Source organism: Pituophis catenifer, unplaced genomic scaffold, assembly GCF_029215685.1.
Source record: "Pituophis catenifer annectens isolate HBS135680 unplaced genomic scaffold, rPitCat1.0.hap2 SCAF_8, whole genome shotgun sequence".
Lineage (NCBI taxonomy): Eukaryota > Metazoa > Chordata > Lepidosauria > Squamata > Colubridae > Pituophis > Pituophis catenifer.
In genome coordinates, this window is record NW_027256888.1 from 45,233,493 (window position 1) to 45,254,543 (window position 21,051).

General features: G+C 38.3%; 1 protein-coding gene across 1 annotated transcript; it reads left to right on the top strand.

The window, feature by feature from the left end:
* The first annotated feature begins 707 nt into the window (after positions 1–707).
* FGF2 (fibroblast growth factor 2) lies at positions 708–20,897 on the top strand. The gene is made up of 3 exons (XM_070948206.1): positions 708–980; positions 18,986–19,089; positions 20,524–20,897. The coding sequence occupies exons 1-3, from the start codon at positions 794–796 to the stop codon at positions 20,707–20,709; spliced, it is 477 nt and encodes a 158-aa protein (XP_070804307.1). The 5' UTR covers positions 708–793; the 3' UTR covers positions 20,710–20,897.
* The last annotated feature ends 154 nt before the right edge of the window (positions 20,898–21,051 follow it).

Here is a 21,051-nt window from a genome sequence, read left to right on the forward strand (position 1 = left end):
AGCCCGAGGCTCCTCTTACGGTGGGGCAGCAGTGACCGATCGCGCAGAAGCAACTGCCAAACTCGGGATTTGTACAAGCGGCCCAAAAAGGGCCCCGGGGCGGAGAGGAGCGGAGCGAGCGCTGGGCAGGGTAAGGGTTACACGAAGGGATGCGAAGGAGGCGGGAAGGAACGAACCTCTTCGCTTCTCCATCCTTGCCAGTTTCCAGCAGCGGAGCCAGGGCGAGCCATTCTCTCGTGCCGGGGACAGGCAGAGAGCCAGCGCAGGGAAGCACCGAGGGGAAGGTGCGTGTGTGGGGTGGGGGGTGGGGAGGAGAGCGAAGGAGGAGGGGCCGGGGGCGGCCGAGGGGGCAACAAACAAGTAAATAATAGCGCGGACTGAGCGGGCCTGCTGAGGCAGTCACAGGCGGTAGCGACTCCCTCCTTGGCTTTTTGCATTGGGCGACAGCAGGCGGCGAAGCCTTCAGCCGGCCGGGCTCTGCCGACCGCCTGGCTAAAAGAACTGACTGAACGTCCAGCTCGAAGCTGCGGAGCGACGTGAAGAAGCTTGGGAAGGAGAACGAAAGCGGGGGAAAGCGGACCCCTGTTCTCCTCCCCCCCACTCCCCGCCTTTCCTCCCCGTGCGGGGGAACGCTCCCTTTCAGGCAGGCGCTCCGCGGGGCAGCCGTCGAGAGGCGATACTGGGGGGCCGCGGCAGAGGGAGCCGCGGCAGAGGGAGCCGTCGAGGCGCGGGCAGAAGTGGCGGAAGGGCGTCCAGAAGGGAGCCCTCGGCTGTGGCGCCGGGCCCGGCGGGGATGGCGGCTACGGGGAGCATCACCACCTTTCCCGATGACGGCGGCGGTGGCGGCGGCAGCGGTGGCCCCTTCCCGCCTGGACACTTTAAGGACCCCAAACGGCTGTACTGTAAAAACGGAGGCTTCTTCCTGAGAATTAACCCCGATGGCCGGGTGGACGGAGTCCGGGAGAAGAGCGACCCGCACAGTGAGTAGCACCTCAGGCTTCCCCTCCCACCGCCTTGCCCGTCCCCAGATTCCTCGGAGGGGGATCGCGCGGACTCCCCCCTCCCCAGATGAAGTCTCTCTCTCTCTCTCTCTCTCTCTCTCTCTCTCTCTCTCTCGATGAAGATGAAGATGAAGTTTTCTCTCTCTCTCAAGATGAAGTTTTCTCTCTCTCTCTAGATCAGTGGTTCTCAACCTTCCTAATGCCGCGACTCTTCAATACAGTTCCTCATGTTGTGGTGACCCCCAACCATAAAATTATTCCTAAAACCATTGAAAATAGGTGTTTTCCGATGGTCTTAGGTGACCCCTGTGAAAGGGTCGACCCACAGGTTGAGAACCACTGCTCTAGATGATGTTCTCTCTCTCTCTCAAGATGAAGTTTCTCTCTCTCTCTCTCTCTCTCTCAAGATGACGAAGTTTTTTTTCTCTCTCTCTAGATGATGTTCTCTCTGTCTCTCTGAAGATGATATTCTCTCTCTCTAGATGATGTTCTTTCTCTCTCTAGAGTTTCTCTTTCTCTAGATGATGTTCTCTCTCTCTCAAGATGAAGTTTCTCTCTTTCTCTTTCTCTCTCTCTAGATGATGTTCTCTCTGTCTCTCTGAAGATGATATTCTCTCTCTAGATGTTCTCTCTCTCTCTAGAGAGTTTCTCTCTCTCTAGATGATGTTCTCTCTAAAGTTTCTCTCTCTCTAGATAATGTTCTCTCTCTCTCTCAAGATGACAAAGTTTTTTTTCTCTCTGTAGATGATGTTCTCTCTCTAGATGATCTCTCTCTCTCTGAAGTTTCTCTCTCTAGATGAAGATGAAGTTTCTCTCTCTCTCTCTCAAGATGAAGTTTTTTCTCTCTCTCTAGATGTTCTCTCTGTCTCTGAAGATGATGTTCTCTCTCTCTCTCTAGATGATGTTCTCTCTCTCTGAAGTTTTTTTTCTCTCTAGATGAAGATGAAGTCTCTCTCTCTCTCTCTCTCTCTCTCTCTCTCTCTCTCTCTCTCTCTCTCAAGAAAGAGAGAGAATGTGTTAATTGAGTGGTGGGAGGATTTGCAAGCCCCTCCCTGTACTCGAGCTTCGGACTAGCTGCCTGTCGTTTCCAAAGTGCTTTTCCAAAAGGCAACTGGACTGCTTTTTCCTTAGGAAGAAGAACAAAATGTTTTGTTTCTCATCCAAGAAACTTCATTAGTTGTGATGGGGGGGGGGGAGATGGAAGGTTCTGACCCCCATGGCAATGGTGAGGTGGGATTGTATTTCTTTGCAGTCCTCTAGTTCCTTAGCACTCTCTGTGACAGTCCGTCCAGTCTCAACTGTCAGTACCTATCCTTCCATCTCCACCGCAATCACAACTGATGAAGTTTCTTGGATGAGAAACGAAACGTTCTTCTTCCTCGAGGAAAAAAAAAAGTCCAGTTGCTTTTTGAAAAGACACTTTTGAGACAATTATGAAATGGATGACCAAGAATGGATGACCGGATATTTAGCTGTCTGTTGGTAATATTTTCAATTATTTATTTGGTTTTTATCCTGTTGCAATATTTATGTCTCCGAATTTTATCTAAGACTGGTCTGAGCCTTAACAGCCGATCCAAAATCAACTCCTTTCATGGCAAACTATGCCTCCTTGATTAAAAATAAGGCATTGTAAATAAGTATTTAATCACATTTTTAGTATATTTGGGCACAGAAGCTACCGCCTTTTCAATTTGCTCCTATCTGCAGCACAATCCTTTGTAGGTTTACCCAGGGGTAAGTTTAGGTCTACCCACATTTAGAAGTCAGCAGGATTATAGCCTAAATCAATTTGATCCTTTCCTTTATCCAGGGAGAATTGCCTGTGGGAAATTTAGCTGTTGCATATTTCTGTGTGTGGCTTTATCATTTATTTTATAAATAATAAACTTGTATGCAGTACTGTACAGACTGTGTAAATTCATAAAGAAGTGCAGCTTTTGCCATTCACAAGTATGCCACTTTGTCCAAACAGAATGCAGTGGCTCCCAATGCCTGCTATCGTAGCATCTTCCTCACATTTCCATTTTCATCTGTGCACAATGAGAGTTTATTTATTTATTTATTTATTTTATTAATTCAATTTGTATGCCACCCCTCTCCGAAAACTCAGGGCGGCTCACAATGCATTTAAAATCATTATAAAAAACATTTAAGAATTAAAAACATTAAAAACATTATAACTCATTCACACCATTCATGGCCGGATCTCGCCGGATTGCTCTCGCCAGAGCAAGACCAACGGCCCAGGCCTGCCAGAAAAGCCAGGTCTTCACCGCTTTTTGGAAGGCCAATAGGGTGGGGATGGTCCGGACCTCAGGAAGTAACTGGTTCCAGAGAGCTGGGGCAGCCACAGAGAAGGCCCTCCCCTGCGGGCCCGCCAGCCGGCATTGTTTAACTGATGGGACCCGGAGGAGACCAACTCTATGGGATCTTACCGGTCGTTGGGAGTTATGTGGTAGAAGGTGGTCTTGAAGATACCCTGGCCCTGAGCCATGTAGGGCTTTAAAGGTAATAACCAACACCTTGAATTGTGACCGGAGACCAATAGGGAGCCAGTGCAGCTCACGGAGAATTGGTGTAATGTGGGTGTACCTAGGTGCACCCACAACAGCTCGCGCGGCTGCGTTCTGGACCAACTGTAGTTTCCGAACACTTTTCAAGGGTAGTCTCATGTAGAGCGAGTTGCAATAATCTAACCGTGAGGTGACAAGGGCATGAGTGACCATGAGGAGAGCCTCTTGATCCAAGTAGGGTCGCAATTGGTGCACCAGGTGAACCTGTGCAAAGGTCCCCTTACCCACAGCTGTCAGATGTTGCTCTAATCTTAGCTGTGAGTGTAAGAGGACACCTAAATTGCGAACCCGTTTTGAGGGGGACAATTTCTCCGCCCCCCAGAACCAAGGATGGACAGTCAACATAGTCTTTAGGAGGCAATACCCACAGCCACTCGATCTTGTCTGGGTTAAGTCTGAGCCTGTTGACTCCCATCCAGACCCTCACAGCCTCCAGGCACTGGCCCATCACATCCACAGCATCACTGAATTGATGCGGGGTAGAGATATACAGCTGGGTATCATCAGCGTATTGCTGATACTTCACCCTGTATCGTCGGATGATCTCACCCAGCGGCTTTATGTAGATGTTAAATAGGAGGGGAGAGAGGACTGAGCCCTGAGGCACCCTACAAACGAGGGACCTAGGGGTCGACCTCTGTCCTCCTACCAACATCGACTTGATCGACCAGAGAGATAGGAGGAGAACCACCGTAACACGGTGCCTCCCACTCCCAGCTCCCTTAGTTGAGTTTGACATGGTGCTCTAAACAGTAATTAAAGTTCAGTTTTGGTTTAGTGCTTTGTGTAGGGCTACCAGATATGAACAAACAAAAGAGGACATGAACAATTGGCAAGGAGAACAAATGAGAAAAGAAGGGTACTCTGTTTAACTTTCTGGTCATCTGTGACAAGTATAGCCAAACCCCCCCCCCCCCTGCAAAAATGAATTCACAAGTATATATGAAATTACTTTTTCCAACATCAGTAAGACTGGTTTTTCCATCACAGTATTTATCCAACAAATCTTTATTTTCAAGAACATTTGCTACAGATAATATAATTGCTGATGACTCATTTTTCAAATTTCACCATAGAAATGTATGATGAGTCATGTGATCTACATACTATAGTGATCATAGATTTGAAGGGGCTGGTGCTGGTTTCTGGAAATAAATATCATATACAGTGTATCACAGAAGTGAGTACACCCCCTCACATTTTGTAAATATTTAAGTATATCTTTTCATGTGACAACACTGAAGAAATGGCACTTGGCTACAATGTAAAGTAGTGAGTATACAGCTTGTATAACAGTATAAATGTGCTGTTTCCTCAAAATAACGCAACACACAGCCATTAATGTCTAAACTGGTGGCAACCCCCCTAAGTGATAATGTCCAAATGGGGCCTAAATAGCCATTTTCCCTCCCTGGTGTCATGTGACTCATTAATGGTACAAGGTCTCAGGTGTGAAGGGGGAGCAGGTGTGTTAAAGTTGGTGTTATCACTCTCATTCTCCCGTACTGGTCAGTGGAAGTTCAACATGGCAATGAACTCTGAGGATCTGAAAAACCAAATTGTTGCTCTACATAAAGATGGCCTAGGCTATAAGAAGATTGCCAAGATCCTGAAACTGAGCTGCAGCATGGTGGCCAAGACCATACAGCGGTTTAACAGGACAGGTTCCACTCAGAACAGGCCTTACCCTGGTCGAGTTTGGCTTTGGGAAATAGATGTATGAGTGCTGCCCAGCATTGCTGCAGAAGTTGAAGGGGGTGGGGGGTGGGGGTCAGCCTGTCAGTGCTCAGACCATATGCTGCATGCTGCATCAAATTGGTCTGCAGGGCTGCTGTCCCAGAAGGAAGCCTCTTCTAAAGAAAGCCTGCAAGCTGTTTGCTGCAAACAAGAAGACTAAGGACATGGATTTCTGGAACTATGTCTTGGGATCTGATGAGACCAAGATAAACTTATTCGGTTCAGATAGTGTCAAGTGTGTGTGGCAGCAACCAGGTGAGTACAAAGACAAGTGTGTCTTGCCTAGGGTCAGGCATGGTGGTGGGAATGTCATGGTCTGGGGCTGCATGAGTGCTGCTGGCAATGGGGAGCTATAGTTCATTGAGGGACCATGAATGCCAACATGTACTGTGACATACTGAAGCAGAGCATGAGCCTCTTCCTTTGTAGACTGGGCCACAGGGCAGTATTCCAACATGATAAAGACCCCAAACACACTTCCAAAATGACCACTGCCTTGCTAAAGAAGCTGAGGGTAAAGGTGATGGACTGGCCAAGCATGTCTCCAGACCTAAACCCTATTGAGCATCTGTGGGGCATCCTGAAACGGAAGTTGGAGGTGTGCAAGGTCTCTAACATCCACCAGCTCCATGATATGGAGGAGTAGAAAAGGACTCCAGTGGCAACCTGTGAAGCTCTGGTGAACTCTATGCCCACGAGGGTTAAGGCAGTGCTGGAAAATAATGGTGGCCACACAAAATATTGACACTTTGGGCCCCAATTGAACATTATCACTTAGGGATGTACTCACTTTTGTTGCCAGCATGTGTGGGAAAAAAAATCCAAATTAATTAAGAAAGATAGTCAGAATACATTGTTCCTAACTAATAGCACTAGGGATCCTGTCTCAGCATTCCACACCTACACTATTTAGTGCTGTAGGTTTTTACTGCTATTCTAAGATCATGAATGGGCTAAAATACCAGAACAATGTTTGCTGTATATTCTACCTCTATAATGGATACCATTTCCTTATTATTACTAAATCCTGACTCTGCCCCCACGTTGCACATATCACATTCCCTATATTTGTAGACTCCAAATGTACTTCCTCATATTGCTTAACGTCATTCAGCCAACCACATTCTCCAGTTCTGATCCTTGTTGCTTGAATCATTTTTTATATTACTATATCTCCTTAGACCCCATTTTTTTCAGGATGATGCTTACTTGTCAGAGGTTCACTCTGACAAGTAAGGTGATTCAAGAACCAAAGATTCAGTACAGATGAGCTATGACAGTTCACTTAGTGACTGTTTGAAGCTTTCCCCCACAAGTGATTACGACAAAGTCTCAAAATTATGAATGTTGTATTGTTCACCCTTATAAGCAACTACAGAGGCACTACAATATTCACCCTATTTCCCCCCTCCCGTTCCCCATAACTGCATCCCTCTACCATCCTGCCATGCCGGATGTACTTATCTTGCAAAGATCTGTCTCTGCCATGGTTTATTTGTCTGAGGGAGAGGAGATTTCCCTTCCAGTGTCCAGTTGACTTGCAAATGCTTTTCGCACTGAGAGTGAAATGTTCTGGGGGCCGTGATCTCGTGTGACTTCAGGCACCAATTTTCTGCATAAGCAGACAGGGTCCTGAAGTCATGCGACAGCACAGCCTCCAGAACCTTTCACTCTCGGTGTGAAAAGTATTTGCAAGCCGTCTGATAGCCTGGAAGCAACACAATTTGCTTCCAGTGTCTATTGGCTTGCAAATGCTTTTTGCGCTGAGAGTCTGTAATCTTGCATGACTTCAGGCACCCATCTGCTTTTGTGAGATCACGGACCCCAGAAGATTTCACTCTTGGTACGAAAAGCATTTGCAAGCCGACTAGATGCTGGAAGTGAAATTGTCCTGCTCTCCTCTCCCTCAAAGGCAAAGAAACCATGGCAGAGAAGAGACAGATCTTTGAAGGTAAGTAAATCTGGCATGGCAGGATGGGAGGGATAGCATGAGTTATCTCAGTAGGTCGGGGAGGCCTTGGGTGGCTTGTTCCATTACTAGGCCCCCCATGGCCTTCCCGACCCTGAGATACCTCATGCACTTGATCCGTGCATTTGATTAGCAATGAGTGGGCAAAAGCAGGGAGTGATGTTCAAGTTACATGATTCACTCCTATGAATCCTCGGGTTATGAATGTAATTGGCAGGCTCCATTACATTTGTAACTGGAGGATTACCTGTACTTCAATACTTCATATTGTATTCTCCTGTAGCACCTGCAGCTATAATTGTGCCCTTTATTTCATGTACATTTGCTGCAGCCTGACTGTTGCATTGGTTCCAACTATATTAGTTTTCTACTTGATCTTTTCTACGTAGAAAAGTGCTACATTCTGTTTTTTTCAACTCTATTCCTCATATGACAAAATCGTTTTATACAATCTGTTTTGCTATACAATAGCTCTTGTTTTTGCTATTCATAGATACTTCTCTTTTTTATTGTTCTGTTGATTCTCAGACCTGATAAACCTAATTTCACTAAGAATGTCTGTCAGTGACTGCTGTTTTGAGCTTGTAAGCTTGTGCTTGTAACATTGGTGATAAAATTTAGCCACCATGCCCTCTGTTAGACTATTCCCCCAAATGCCTTCAATTTTCCAAGCGGGATCTTCCACAGTGATTCTTGCTAGATTTATATGCCTCTTTTCTTCACGAAGGCATACAAAATGCTTCCTTCTTGTATGCTGAGATATGATATGAAAGTAGCAGATTTTAGCTTTCTTCAGTAATAGAGTTTTCCTGCCTTGGTATTTGGAGCTTGATGGTTTTGTTAGCGCTTATCTGCTTCTCCCTGGTCCATAAAACAAGGAAAGGATTATAATATTATATGGCACTTTGTTCATAGAGAGCTTTCCCATGAGTAAGAAAATATTTAAAAGTAGTTTCACACTTGGTGGTATCGAGACCACACATTTAATGGTAGAGGATTGCTTCATTTTTACAGTAGAAAATTTTAAAAGCAACGAAGGTTTCAAATAAGTTTAAATAATTTCTCAGTTCAAGCACATCAAAGAAAGTACCAAGGAAACATCAATGATTGTAATGTATTCTGGTAAATAGTCTTAAAATCTGATTATCATGGCTTTACCCAACAGGATTTCAAGGGTTGTAGAATCTCTTGAATTTGGAAATTAGATGATAAGGAAAGCTTAATCTATCTAGCTATAAAAGGCATACTTTTAAGAAATAGAATCTGGCCACTGGGTGAATGTCATAACATGATAACCATTTAGGAACTAAGTATCCATTAAGAGTGCCTAAGCCATTGAATCAGTAGACATTCTTGATTTCCAAAGGCATTCTTAAATTCCCTTTCTTCCTTGACACAGCTATGTGCTCTTTCTCTAGATATTTGAAATAAATCAGTCCAAGATCTTGCTGAGTGAGCCTTGAACATTTTTTCACTGCAATTTGTCTAGTAATACATGCTTTACAATACAAAAGAAAGATATGGCATATCTTCTTGCATTATGTGCCATGAATTTGGTGTTGACTTTGGTAACCACATAGATACTCTCCAGGAAGTTCTAGCCCTAATCTGGTATTTCAGCAGTGCATGGGTAAAACATACAATCCATCTAATTAGAACCTAGGTTTTGAACCTAATTCTAAATTTTGTTTGACTAATTAAAGAAATTAGAACATAGAGTAAAACGTATTTCCCAAATCTGTTTGTTTGATGATACATAGTAAGGATATTTTATATATACATATTTTTAAAAATAAATTGTATTAATTTTCTATTCATTACATTTCTTAGTGCTTAAGAAACATCGTGTTGTCTGGGTATTTAAATTGCTTAACAATACAGATTTCACTCTTAGTCTCCACCCTTTTTTCCAACCATTGGTAAAATAAGTTCCATATTTGATAATATTCTGTGTCTTCTTTATGTTTGATTTTCAATGTAAGACTATCCATTTCTGCCCAATCTAATATCTTAATTATCTCTTTGTCTTGTGGCATTTCTTCATTTTTCCAATATTGTGTGAAGATAATCCTCACTGCTGTTAAAACATGTAATTAAATACATACTTTTCTTATTTTATTTTTTTTAATATCCTCCCTAATAAAAACAGTTCAGGTTTGAACAATTCAGGTTTCCCTATTATCTTTTCTATCCATTTGTGTATTTGTCCAACATTTTTTTGATTTAACACAAGTCCACCACATATGATAAAATGTGCCCATTTTTTAATTACATTTCCAACATTTGCTCGACATATTTTTAAACATTTTAGCTAACCTAGCAGGTGGTAAATGCCGACTGTAAAACATTTTATATAAATTTTCTTTATAAGAAGTTGCCATTTTTAACCTATAGTTTCTTTCCCATAAATTTTGCCATTTCTCTAGTTCTATGTTATAGCCAATTTTTTTCCCATTGTACCATTGTATCTTTTATTTGTTCATCCTCCATTTTTAAATTTAGTAAGAAGTTATATACCTTAATTAGATTTTCATCAGTGTTCAACAGTGTCTTATCAGAAGGTGTTTGTCCTTTATAAAAACCATACTTTTTCATATCTATATTGCATTTGAAATTGAGGCCACCATGATAGTATAATGTTCTGGTCTTCAAGCTCTTGCTTCAATTTTAATTTCCCTTCAGTGTCCAAAATGTCTTTATATGTCACAATTTTTTCAAATGTTAGCAAATTTGGGTATGTGAAGGCTTCCATCATTGAGAAAATGGAATTTTCAAGTATATTTTAGGTTTTATTTTTCACCATACAGATATTAGTGAATTTCTTATATAGTGATTTTGAAAGTATATATGGATTTTATTTTTCTCTTACCATAGGAAGGCGTGCCATCCTAATTGTAAGTCATGTCCTTCTAAATATAACAGTTACTGTTATATATACAGTTATATGGTGTAGATGGAAATATCTGTATCCAACAAAATTCTGTGTGACTAAATATCTTAACTCAGGTGCTATATAGAGAGGTTTAAATGGATATGTTCATAATGCTGAACAAATAGTTGGTGCTGTCCGATTTGGCAGTGCTGATCACATGCTTAGGAAATTATTTCTAAAGGAATACTATAATGTATGTAGTATAATTAAGAGCCGAGGTGGCGCAGTGGTTAGAGTGCAGTACTGCAGCTACTTCCCCTGACTGCTAGTTCAGCAGATCAGCGGATCAAATCTCACCGGCTCAAGGTTGACTCAGCCTTCCATCCTTTTGAGGTGAGTAAAATGAGGACCCAGATTGTTGGGGGCAATATGCTATTTAGTATACTGTCTTTGGTGTAAGCCGCCCAGAGTCCTCGGAGAGTGGGCGGCATAGAAATATGAATAATAAAGAAATTATATATATATATATGTTGTTATCGCTAGAAACAATGGCTTTTTGCTGTTATCATTACTGAACTGATGAGGCTTTAAGGATTTGTTTATAGATAAAGAGATGAGATATGGGAAGAAGAGATCATTTGCTGTATTTCAAAAGAAGGTGATAAGTTACTAACATTATTTATACTTATTGTGATGGAGGCAAGTCATTTTTATTTTTCTTTACTACATGTTTATTTTTCTTTTCTATTTTTTGTTGTTTTTGTTTTGCACCTTTTATTCTTTTATTTTTTTAATGTATTAGGTTTTATGGTTGCAATTGTAATTTTTAATAACATTGTTTTAAAAAAGAATTCATAGTTCAGGGTTTTTGTTAGCATGTCACAACTTCTTCTATTTTCTAGTCCCTTTAATGTTGTTAACATTAAGGTAATAAACACAATTTGAACTTTTTAAAAATAAAAAAATGCAAAAAACTTGCAACCTGTTCTAGACGTCTCTATATTCTTGACTGGTTTCTACTGTTCATTTGCTCTAGTGAACACCTAGGGATAAAGATTAAAATTCTCTCAATTTTTTACTACCGTTTCCCCGAAAATAAGACCCCACAGGAAAATAAGTCCTAGCATGATTTTTCAGGATGCTCATAATATAAGCCCTACCCCCAAAATAAGCCCCAGTTAAGATTGTCAGCCAGATGGATGCATTTAGTACTATATTTCCCCCAAAATAAGACCTAACCAGAAAATAAACCCTAATGCGTCTTTTGGAGCAAAAATTAATATAAAACCTGGTCTTATTTTCGGGGAAACACAGTATAAAGGACTAAAATTCCTTTTTGTCTTTCTAGAATTTTCTATTTTCTATCTCTTTTTTGCAATCTAAGATTCTCTCATATTTTACATTACAATTGCTGGCAAAAAGAAGAGCAACAAATTAATTGTTCCAGTATAATTTTTTGTTAATGTATTTTCATCATATATTTTCAGTCAGGTCACTTGTTTGTGCATCTGGGCACATTGCCTTGTTTTCTTCCATTTTCAGTACTGAAACAGGTTCGCCTAAAGTTTTTCCAGTTCTTCTTTTTTTTACTAATTCCTTCTATGAAGGAGATGGGTGGTTCAAAAAATGTCATAGCTAACTAGCTAGCTAGCTAGCTAGCTAGCTAGATGGACGGACAATAGATTCTCTTGCTCTGTGTTTTTTCTCATATTGTACTTTTGCTTCGCCTTGCTCTTCTCCTTCTTTCAACTATATTCAAATATTTGCTTAAAAAAAAAAGAACTAGTTGTGATACAGCTGTTTCACACTTGTCTTCTGTCTCTGAACTATATCTGTAAACTCCGTATCTTTTTCCAATTCTAATTAACATTTCTAAGATTCCCCTTCTCCCAAATGAATGCTTATCCTTAGTATCTTTATCTACTTGCATTTGCATGCTTTCGAACAACTAGATGGGCAGAAGCTAGGACAAAAAAAAAAACCGAGCTCACCCTGTTGCGTGGCACTTGGGTCTTGAACCTGGGCTGATGAACTAAATGTCTTTAACCACTGAGCCATCATGCTAGCTTATGTTTCATAGCAGATGTTTATAAAGATCTTCTGACCTCGCCCCCTTCCTGAAAAACAATAGTGAGAGGACACTGTGGAAAATGGTAGGACAGTCGGACTGTTTAACAGTTTCTTTACACAAACACATACATACAGATATGTATACATGTGTTTTTGTGTGTGTGTGTGTGTGTGTGTGTGCAAATATCATTTTAGATGCATTTTCACATCAGGAAAAATGTAAGGATGGTGCAGATGTCACAACAGAAAAGTAGTGATTTTCAAACAAAAGATATGCCAATTCCAGCAGTTTTAAAAGTTTTTAAAAGCAATAGGAATATGCAATCTCTGGGAGACCAACTATTCACATTTCCACTCTTAAAAACTCTCTAAGGTCACTAGACCCACGCCCACAGTGGCACAATGTTGAGGGCTTAGAGGTAGGTTTGTCCCATAGATCATAGGTTATGGGACACTTATGCTTTAATGAAACTAAACTTATCTTTATATATACTAGATTTTTATTGATCTAGTACTGATGTGACTTTATGTTGGCTTTAAATTACCCACCGAGTTTTAGACTTTCATTTCATGATTTACATCCATCAATATTTGTTGATGAAAAAACTTTAGGTGATGTTCACAATCCTTTATTCTCTACAATTTACACATTCTTCAATGTGTAGCTCTTTTAAATTATTCAGCTCACTTATTTTAGTTTCAGTGTCTTGATAAAATTCATTTTAAATATTATTCTTTTTTTCCTGTGGGATATAATCCTATTCAGTTTCCTGGGAATAACTTCTACTGAATCCTGTATCAATCTGCATCATCAAAAGTTGTTCAATCAGCAAGGTGTTCTGTCAATTTTTCTTTCAATTTTTCATGACAGATTTGTTGTAATTATTCATTAAATCTTATGAATTAAAACTGCATCATCAGTGACTTTATATAAAGATGAGTCTTATACTGTAGAAGCAATGTAGTGTAGTGTTCCCTACACTGATTAAATAAATGTTACAGTATTTAAAAGTTTTTATATACAGTATTACAGTAATGGGGGGGGGGAGAGCATTATGAGGTGAAAGAAGAGCCAGCTATAATTGTTAATTGATAAAGTAATACAGTACTTGTAATTTGTTTCACATGTAACCTGCATCTGTAAAATCACCTTGTCTTCCTTCTCTTTTATCCCAACTTAAATCCTGTACCGGTTTAATTACCCCATGCATTTGATGAAGTGAACTGTAGCTTATGAAAGGGATGTGAAATACAAGCAGTGATGTTACTGGCATTGTTTTACCTGCAGCCGAATGGGAAGTTGGAAACTTCTTTTAACATTCTTATAAATTAATTTGACTGTTATCTCATACTTAGCGAATAAATTAGCCAAAGATTAATTGTTCCTGTGAGTTGCCCTGCAGTACTTGAATGTGCAGTAATAACATTTAATTTAGATGGATTTGGCGCTGTAACTTTGCCACAGAGTATGTCATGCAGGGCCTCATGAAAGAATTTTCCTCAGAGGGCCTCTGCAAAAATGTTGGAGATGAGCCTTGAACTCTTGGCTCGGAACTGGCTTTTCCGTAGCAGAGACGGTAGTAATGCTGCTCATTGATCTAGAGACGTGTAGCCTGAGGTTTTTTCAGTGAGTACACAAGCTCCCTTCTTGTACATTGAAAATGAGAAGTGTTCTTCTGATAATTTTGCCAGTTGAAGTAAATTAAATGTACTTGAGGCAGCAAAACTCACGAAGCTCTGTATGATTTCGTCCTTCTATTTCTCTTTGTAAGTTTGTTTGTTTACTTTATTTGGCTTATGCAGTGTTCTAAGCAAAGTGAAAATATTTTTATTTCATTTATTTGTTTAAAATATTTGGGACCTGAGATTATTAGAGAATTTATTGTAAAGAAAAAAAAAGACAGACAGATAAAAATATTATGAATGTAGTAGGCTGGATAAAAAAACCCATTGGTTCATGCATTTATATAGAAACAATCATCAAATTACTGGCTTAAAACCGACTTTTCTTTCTTAGCTGTTCATGCCGAAATATTATTGGTTCGATTTATATGCTGCCCTTCTCCGGAGACTCAGGATGGCTTACAATGCGTTAAGCAATAGCCTTCATACTTTTGTATATACCTCCTTAGTAGGGCTTTTGGCGTCTCCTAAGCGGTGTTCTTTTTTATACAAAGTCAGTTTATTGCTCCCACAATCCGGGTCCTCATTTTACCTACCTCGGAAGGATGGAAGGCTGAGCCTGATGAGATTTGAACTTGCAGTAATTGCAGGCAGCTGGCAGCTAAGTGCTATTTAACAGCACTTTAGTCCACTGTTCCACCAGGCTCCTTTCCTAAATATTTTAGTTGTGTGTGGGGTGAATAAGCAAATAGTGTGTAGGCCTTAGAATTCTGTTTGGATTGCTATGAACATATTGTTCCTGATTAACAGAATGATATATCCACTACTAATACATAGTTGTGACACAATATGTATATACATGGGGAGGGAAGCTCCTCAATTTTTCCATATGAATTTGTTACCAAAGGAGAAAATAAGCTGAAAAATATCTACTGTACAAACCGTAAAATTGACAAATCATTACCACTTCCTCTCTGGAAACAGAAAGTAGTAAGTCTCATACTCACCATAACCATCATTGAGCTTTTGAATTCTTAGTTTAGCCACCCCCTTAACTATTATCAATAAACCAGAAACCAAAGCACATGCACTTATGACTTTCATACAATTTAAAATACAATCCTATGTCTTTACTTCGAAATAAATTCTACTGATTTCAGCTCCATCTACCTCATATTTACTTTTGAAATTATTGTTATTAGTTTTTTTAAAAAAAATCTGATATATTTGCAATGCAGTCTTAAAACATAAGATCAATGCACTTGACTTGATATGCAGGTAGTAAATTAGTCAGATGAGCTGAAGGGATTCCTGCCACTAGAACTGGTGAACAGTAGAAAAAGCAGAAAGGACGAAGGATTGGAGCCAAATATAATATTTTTCCCTGTTAAGTGTAAAAATATTAATGCTTGACTCTTTGGAAAAATGTTGGTCATCTCTAGTTTCTGTAGAGTATTGTTTGAAGAATATAGTACATTTTTAATTCTTAGCAAAGGTAGAAATTAAGAGTATTACTTTATTGCCTCTACTATTTAAATAGTGTACAGTTCAATGGAATTTTTTGTTGGTCATTTTTTGAATGATTCTTTGTTGGAAAAATTGGGGGCTACAGAATATTATTTATGCTTTTGGTGATACATAGTTGAGACCCAGTTTGGAATAGTGGTAAAAGACACCACGCTAGATCCCGAGAAACCGTGAATTCTAGTCCTGACTAAGGCACAAAATCAACCAGGTGACTCAATTTCCCTCAGGCCTAGGAAGAAGGCAATAGCAAATCACTTTCAAAAATCAAGAAACAGTGCATGGACTTGTCAAAGCAATGACCGCTAATGACTTGAAGGCACTAAATAAAAAAATATAGTTATTATTCTTTCACATTGTCCAATGCATTTTATGCAAATGACAATCTTTCAGTTTGCAAAATCCAACGATTGTTTGGTTCTTTATATTATTTCCAACACTAACAAAGGCATTTACTTTAAGGAGGTAGTCACACATTTTATATTCAGTTTTAAGGTTTAAAAATTTTAAGGTTTTAAAATTATAATGCAATTAAATCCAAGCAATGCTTATAAAATGTTGCAAGTTCTGTATGTAGAGCTATATTAAATTAAAAATGTTGTGAGAGGGATGTTCTAGCATCTACCTATATCTAATAAGGCATGGTAGAAATTAAATTCATGAATACATGGAAGTATTAATTCATTGTTTTCGCAATCAGTGGAACAATTATCCTGCTTTCCTTCTATTAATTAGTCTCAGGTTTCCAGGTAGATGTTGAAAGATGTTTTACTCATTTATTATACCTTTACTATATATGCTTGGTGGTAACAAATAAACATGGTGTTTCCAATAATAGTCATAACTACAGATAGCAAAGCCAAACTTATAAATAGGGGACCTAATAATATATAAACTGGTATCATGAAACTGATGCTTTGTTTAACAAGAAGTAGCCTTGGAATGCTAAATCTGGAATAGAAAGTATACAGTATAGTATTAATCTGGAGACTACCTAATCATATTTGAGTAGCAAAAGAAATTGGTCCGCATTTCTATTTAGGGTCATTTTTAAAAAAGGTGTAATATACCCCAAGGAGGAAGCTCTATTTTGCATTTCTGGGGCACACTTGGTTTGTTATTGGTATAATGTTTTTATTCCTGTAAATCCTCAATTTAATGCTCCTTAGTTTAGGAGACTTTGGATTTTAATGACTGAAAGTACAGAATCCAAATTTTCTCCTAATTTCAAGCAAATCAGTTTAGACAATATTTGCTGCTGCTGCTTATCATGGCTATTCACTCTTATTGGAAAATAAGTTTTTCTCACATACGTTTTGGAGTTTCAAGAATCCCATTTGACTTTTAATAGCCTGCTAAATGAAAGGTTTACTGTAATTTCAAAGCAATCATAATTGTCTATGGTCATTAAGCATTTTTTGGTGGATCAGATGAATAGCCTGTTTATGACTAACAGCCTTCTGTACTAAATGGAAAACATTGGTTATAAAATTATTTAGACTAGTTTTGGTATATGAATGTAAAAATACATTTTTTCATCTTTAGCAATTTAAAACTTAATTTTCAATTTTGTTTTTAAAGTAAATTTTGGTATATATGTATATGCTCATTTTCACTAGACTAGACATACCCAGGAATTGGATATGTCTAGTCTAGTGAAAAGAAGGACTGACGTGACATGATAGCAGTGTTCCAATATTTGACAGGTTGCCACAAAGAAAAGAGAATCAACCTATTTTCCCAAGGGGCAGAAGGCAAGACAAGAAGCAATGGATAGAAACTAATCAAGGAGAGAAGCAACCTAGATCTAATGAAAAATTTTCTGACAGTTAAAACAATTAATCAGTGGAACAACTTGCCTTCAGAAATTGTGGGTTGTCCAATACTAGGAGGTTTTTAAGAAAAGATTGGACAGCCAGTGGTTTGAAATGGTATAAGGTCTCCTGTTTGAGCAGGGGGTTGGACTAGAAGACCTCCAAAGTCCCTTTCAACTCTGTTGTTCTATTATTCATAATGAGAAAGAAAAAATAGGATTATTGTGGTTAAATCCCCCACCCTCTCTCACACACAAACACCATGAAAGTCATTATGGCTGAAATCAGATTTCCTAAAATAAATTTTAGTAGTCTGTAGCCTGCTATGTAAGTTCACAGCACCAGAGATGAATGAACACAAAGGAATATAGGCTAAAGCAAAATAGGCCTCATTTCGTCCTCTTGAAAACCTCATGTTCCCACTCATGTTGTTTAGAGGTTGGTTTTCCCAGGTTTTGATTATCTTCCCATTACCTACATGGAAGGATCAGGGTCCCCCCCCCACCCCTTTACTATTCTGTGCCTGAATGTCTTGGATTTCTTCCAATTACTTCCCTATGTTTCTAATATAAATGTGATGGCAATAGTGAAGGCCAAATCTGGTTCTAGGCTTGTGCCTCAGTATGCATATTTTTCCAATGAAACAGCTGAGACAGGAAGACCATTTTATTATGATTTATTCAGAATGTTCTGATAAAAAGGATTCCTCTCATTCAAAGAGGGAACCCTGAGACCCATCTTACATTCTCTTTTATAGTTAAGACATCAAAGGAAATTACAAAAGAAAAGTTGATTGGATAGGAGAAAAGCACACACCCCCTTTGCATAGGAAATCAGTTACATGGGAGTTAAACATGTTACATTTAAATGAGCTGTAATGTAAATAGGGGTGTAAAATTTAGCATGTTAATAAGAATAGGTTTATGAAGAGACAAACCAGATGTCAATTAGCTTTCTTTCTTATCCGAAGATAAAGTACAGACATTCTATTCAGTAGTGGGTTTCATATCCCAGCACTACCAGTTCATTTATCGATAGTGTGTGGGTGTGCTCACTTCGTGAGTGCGTGGCATTTCTGCCTATGCGCAGAGCATTTTTGATGATGTCTAGGTGGGTGGGTGGAACCGCCGCCACTACCAGTTCGCCTGAACTGGGGCAAACCGGGAGCAACCCATCACTGATCCTATTAAAACTAACATAGTCCTATCCTATCCTGAGCTGGAGAGCAAAGGCAGTTTTTATTTTGCAGTTTAGGAATGTTCCAGTAACAAAACAATGACCTTTCTACATTCCAGTTTGCAATGGTTTAGTAAACCATTAACATCATTTAAGAGAGAAAAATAAGCCAAATTAAAATACCAAATAACTATGTTAGTTAGCAAGTACAATACTACCAAAGTCCATTTGGTACTACAAAGTCCATGTTGTGCGGCTTTCAGTATTCATGCATTTTAAGCAATAAGCTTGATGACTTACTTGGGATTATTCCAAGATTTTGTGGTAGGAATATGAAATATTATTCCAAGAAAATGTGCTCTATTAGAATTTTTATTTTAGCTCATATGGGACATTCAGTTAATTTAGCAATATCTATTATGTACATTATTTGAATAATGTATCTTATTTCTACAAAAGTTAAACTCTTAAAGTTTTTAGGCTTTAGGATACATATGCAAAGAAATTAATTAGATTTATTTTTCCATGTATGTATCCAGACCTTAATTTTAAGCAAACTGAAGAATAGCTTGTAGGCTGATAAATTATTGAAACATCATGATTGTCTTTTTCTTTCTGTTCAGTCAAGTTAATACTTCAGGCTGAAGAGAGAGGCGTGGTGTCAATCAAAGGTATACGTGCAAACCGTTTCCTTGCTATGAATGAAGATGGACGATTGTTAGCACTGGTAAGCATTTGTCAATTCCTTTTGATTTTTTCCCTTCTCATAATTAAGGCTTTAGGACAGCAGTTTTAATATAAATATTATTATTATTTATATAATATAAATATAATTTTATATAAATATTAATATTAATTTAATATAACTTTAAATATTTAAATTTAAATATAAATTTATAGGATATTGCAGAATGTTTTCTAAAAATGCTAAATTTTTGAAGAACTTGTGGTCTCCAAGTTTTGTCTCCAAAACTCCATAGGCTCCACTTTTGAAGTTCTTATCAACAGCATTTCTTCTGGTCTTCAACATGTTAGTTTTCACTATAATGGAGTCATGTTTGTCTGCTTTTTGGGTAAACTGATGAGGAAATTAGGTTTAACTTTGAAGGATATTCTATAGGACTCCGTAGCACTTCAGATTTGAAGGCACATGTAGTGCCTGTTTGGAACTCTTTAAACCAAAAACATATTTTCCTGATCATGCAACTGCCATGCAAACCTGGGAAAAGGACTTTAGGATTCAGGGCACTGCGAGCAGGGTTACATACATTCCTCCATGCACTCCAAAGCAACATTTTAGTTTTGATCTGAAATGCTGCAAGTTCAACTATTCCACGTGATTTATTTATACATTATATCAGAATAGGGTAACAGAAGGTCCTTCTTGTGGTTTTCATTGCCCTTGAAATAATAATGCTGATTTTCAGTGGCAAATTACTGAAGAACTGATGTTTCCTAACATTTTTGGTATAAAAGCACTCAATAATGATTTGTTTATATGTGAAATCCTCCACATGCCAGCTCCTTCCACTTCAGTTACTTTACTATCATTCATTCTTTAGTAACTCCATCTACCTCTTTTATATTATCAATGAAATATAATTGATTAATATAATCAATTTGATTAATAATCCATTAATCAAAATTTGGAATAATTTCATTTAAATTCATAAAATGTCAATTGTCCTTAAATTTTAGGTCAGGTTAAATGCTAGTCATTTATATTCTAAAAGTTAAAACAGGATTTTAATGTGACTGACACAATGTAATACCCTGGTATTCAGAAAAGTATTAATCCAAAAGAAGTATTTGCAGATTTGCAGATAGATTTTTCAGTTCATTACTATACTCATACTGAAATTTCATAATGATAAGGATGTTAATCTTTCACATGGAAATAAGGAAACTAATTTGTAGAAAGCAGTTACTTTACACTTAAGTAGTATTTATGATATGTTTGTGTGTAAAGATGGGTAAATGAGGAAATCTGCAGTTAAAATGTTATGATTTGAACTAAACTCAACATAGATTTGATTATATCTTTTATATCAAATGATTTATTTTGGTAAATAGTTGTTATCAGCCAGAAGAACATATCTGATAAATCATTTTATTTTTTCACAAAGGCTATGAATAATACCTCCCTTTTTTTTTTTTTCAGAAATATATAACAGATGAATGCTTCTTTTTTGAACGCTTGGAATCTAATAACTATAACACATATCGGTCTCGTAAATATTGTGATTGGTACATAGCACTGAAACGAACTGGTCAATACAAACCTGGACCAAAAACTGGACGAGGACAGAAAGCTATTCTTTTCCTTCCAATGTCTGCCAAAAGTTGATTTGAGTGTCACAATTCATAAAATATTGTGCAACAACAGTAGATGTTCCCTCCTCCACAAGACAAATTAATGTGATATTTTCCAATCAACTGTGTTTGACAATTAATTTGATATCATTACAGTGTAGAACTATAAGACTGAAAACCATTTTCATTCTACGTTTATGTAAGGATGTTTGTGTATGCATACTAATGTGAGTATGGCATGGAGACATAGTTCCACTTAAATATGTCAGTTAGTTAAGTATTTCCAGTTCCAGTTTTATAATCATTTTAATCTTATGATTTAAGAGTACACAATTCTGATTTAGGCTACTGAATGTGAAAAAAGTTTTAAAATATG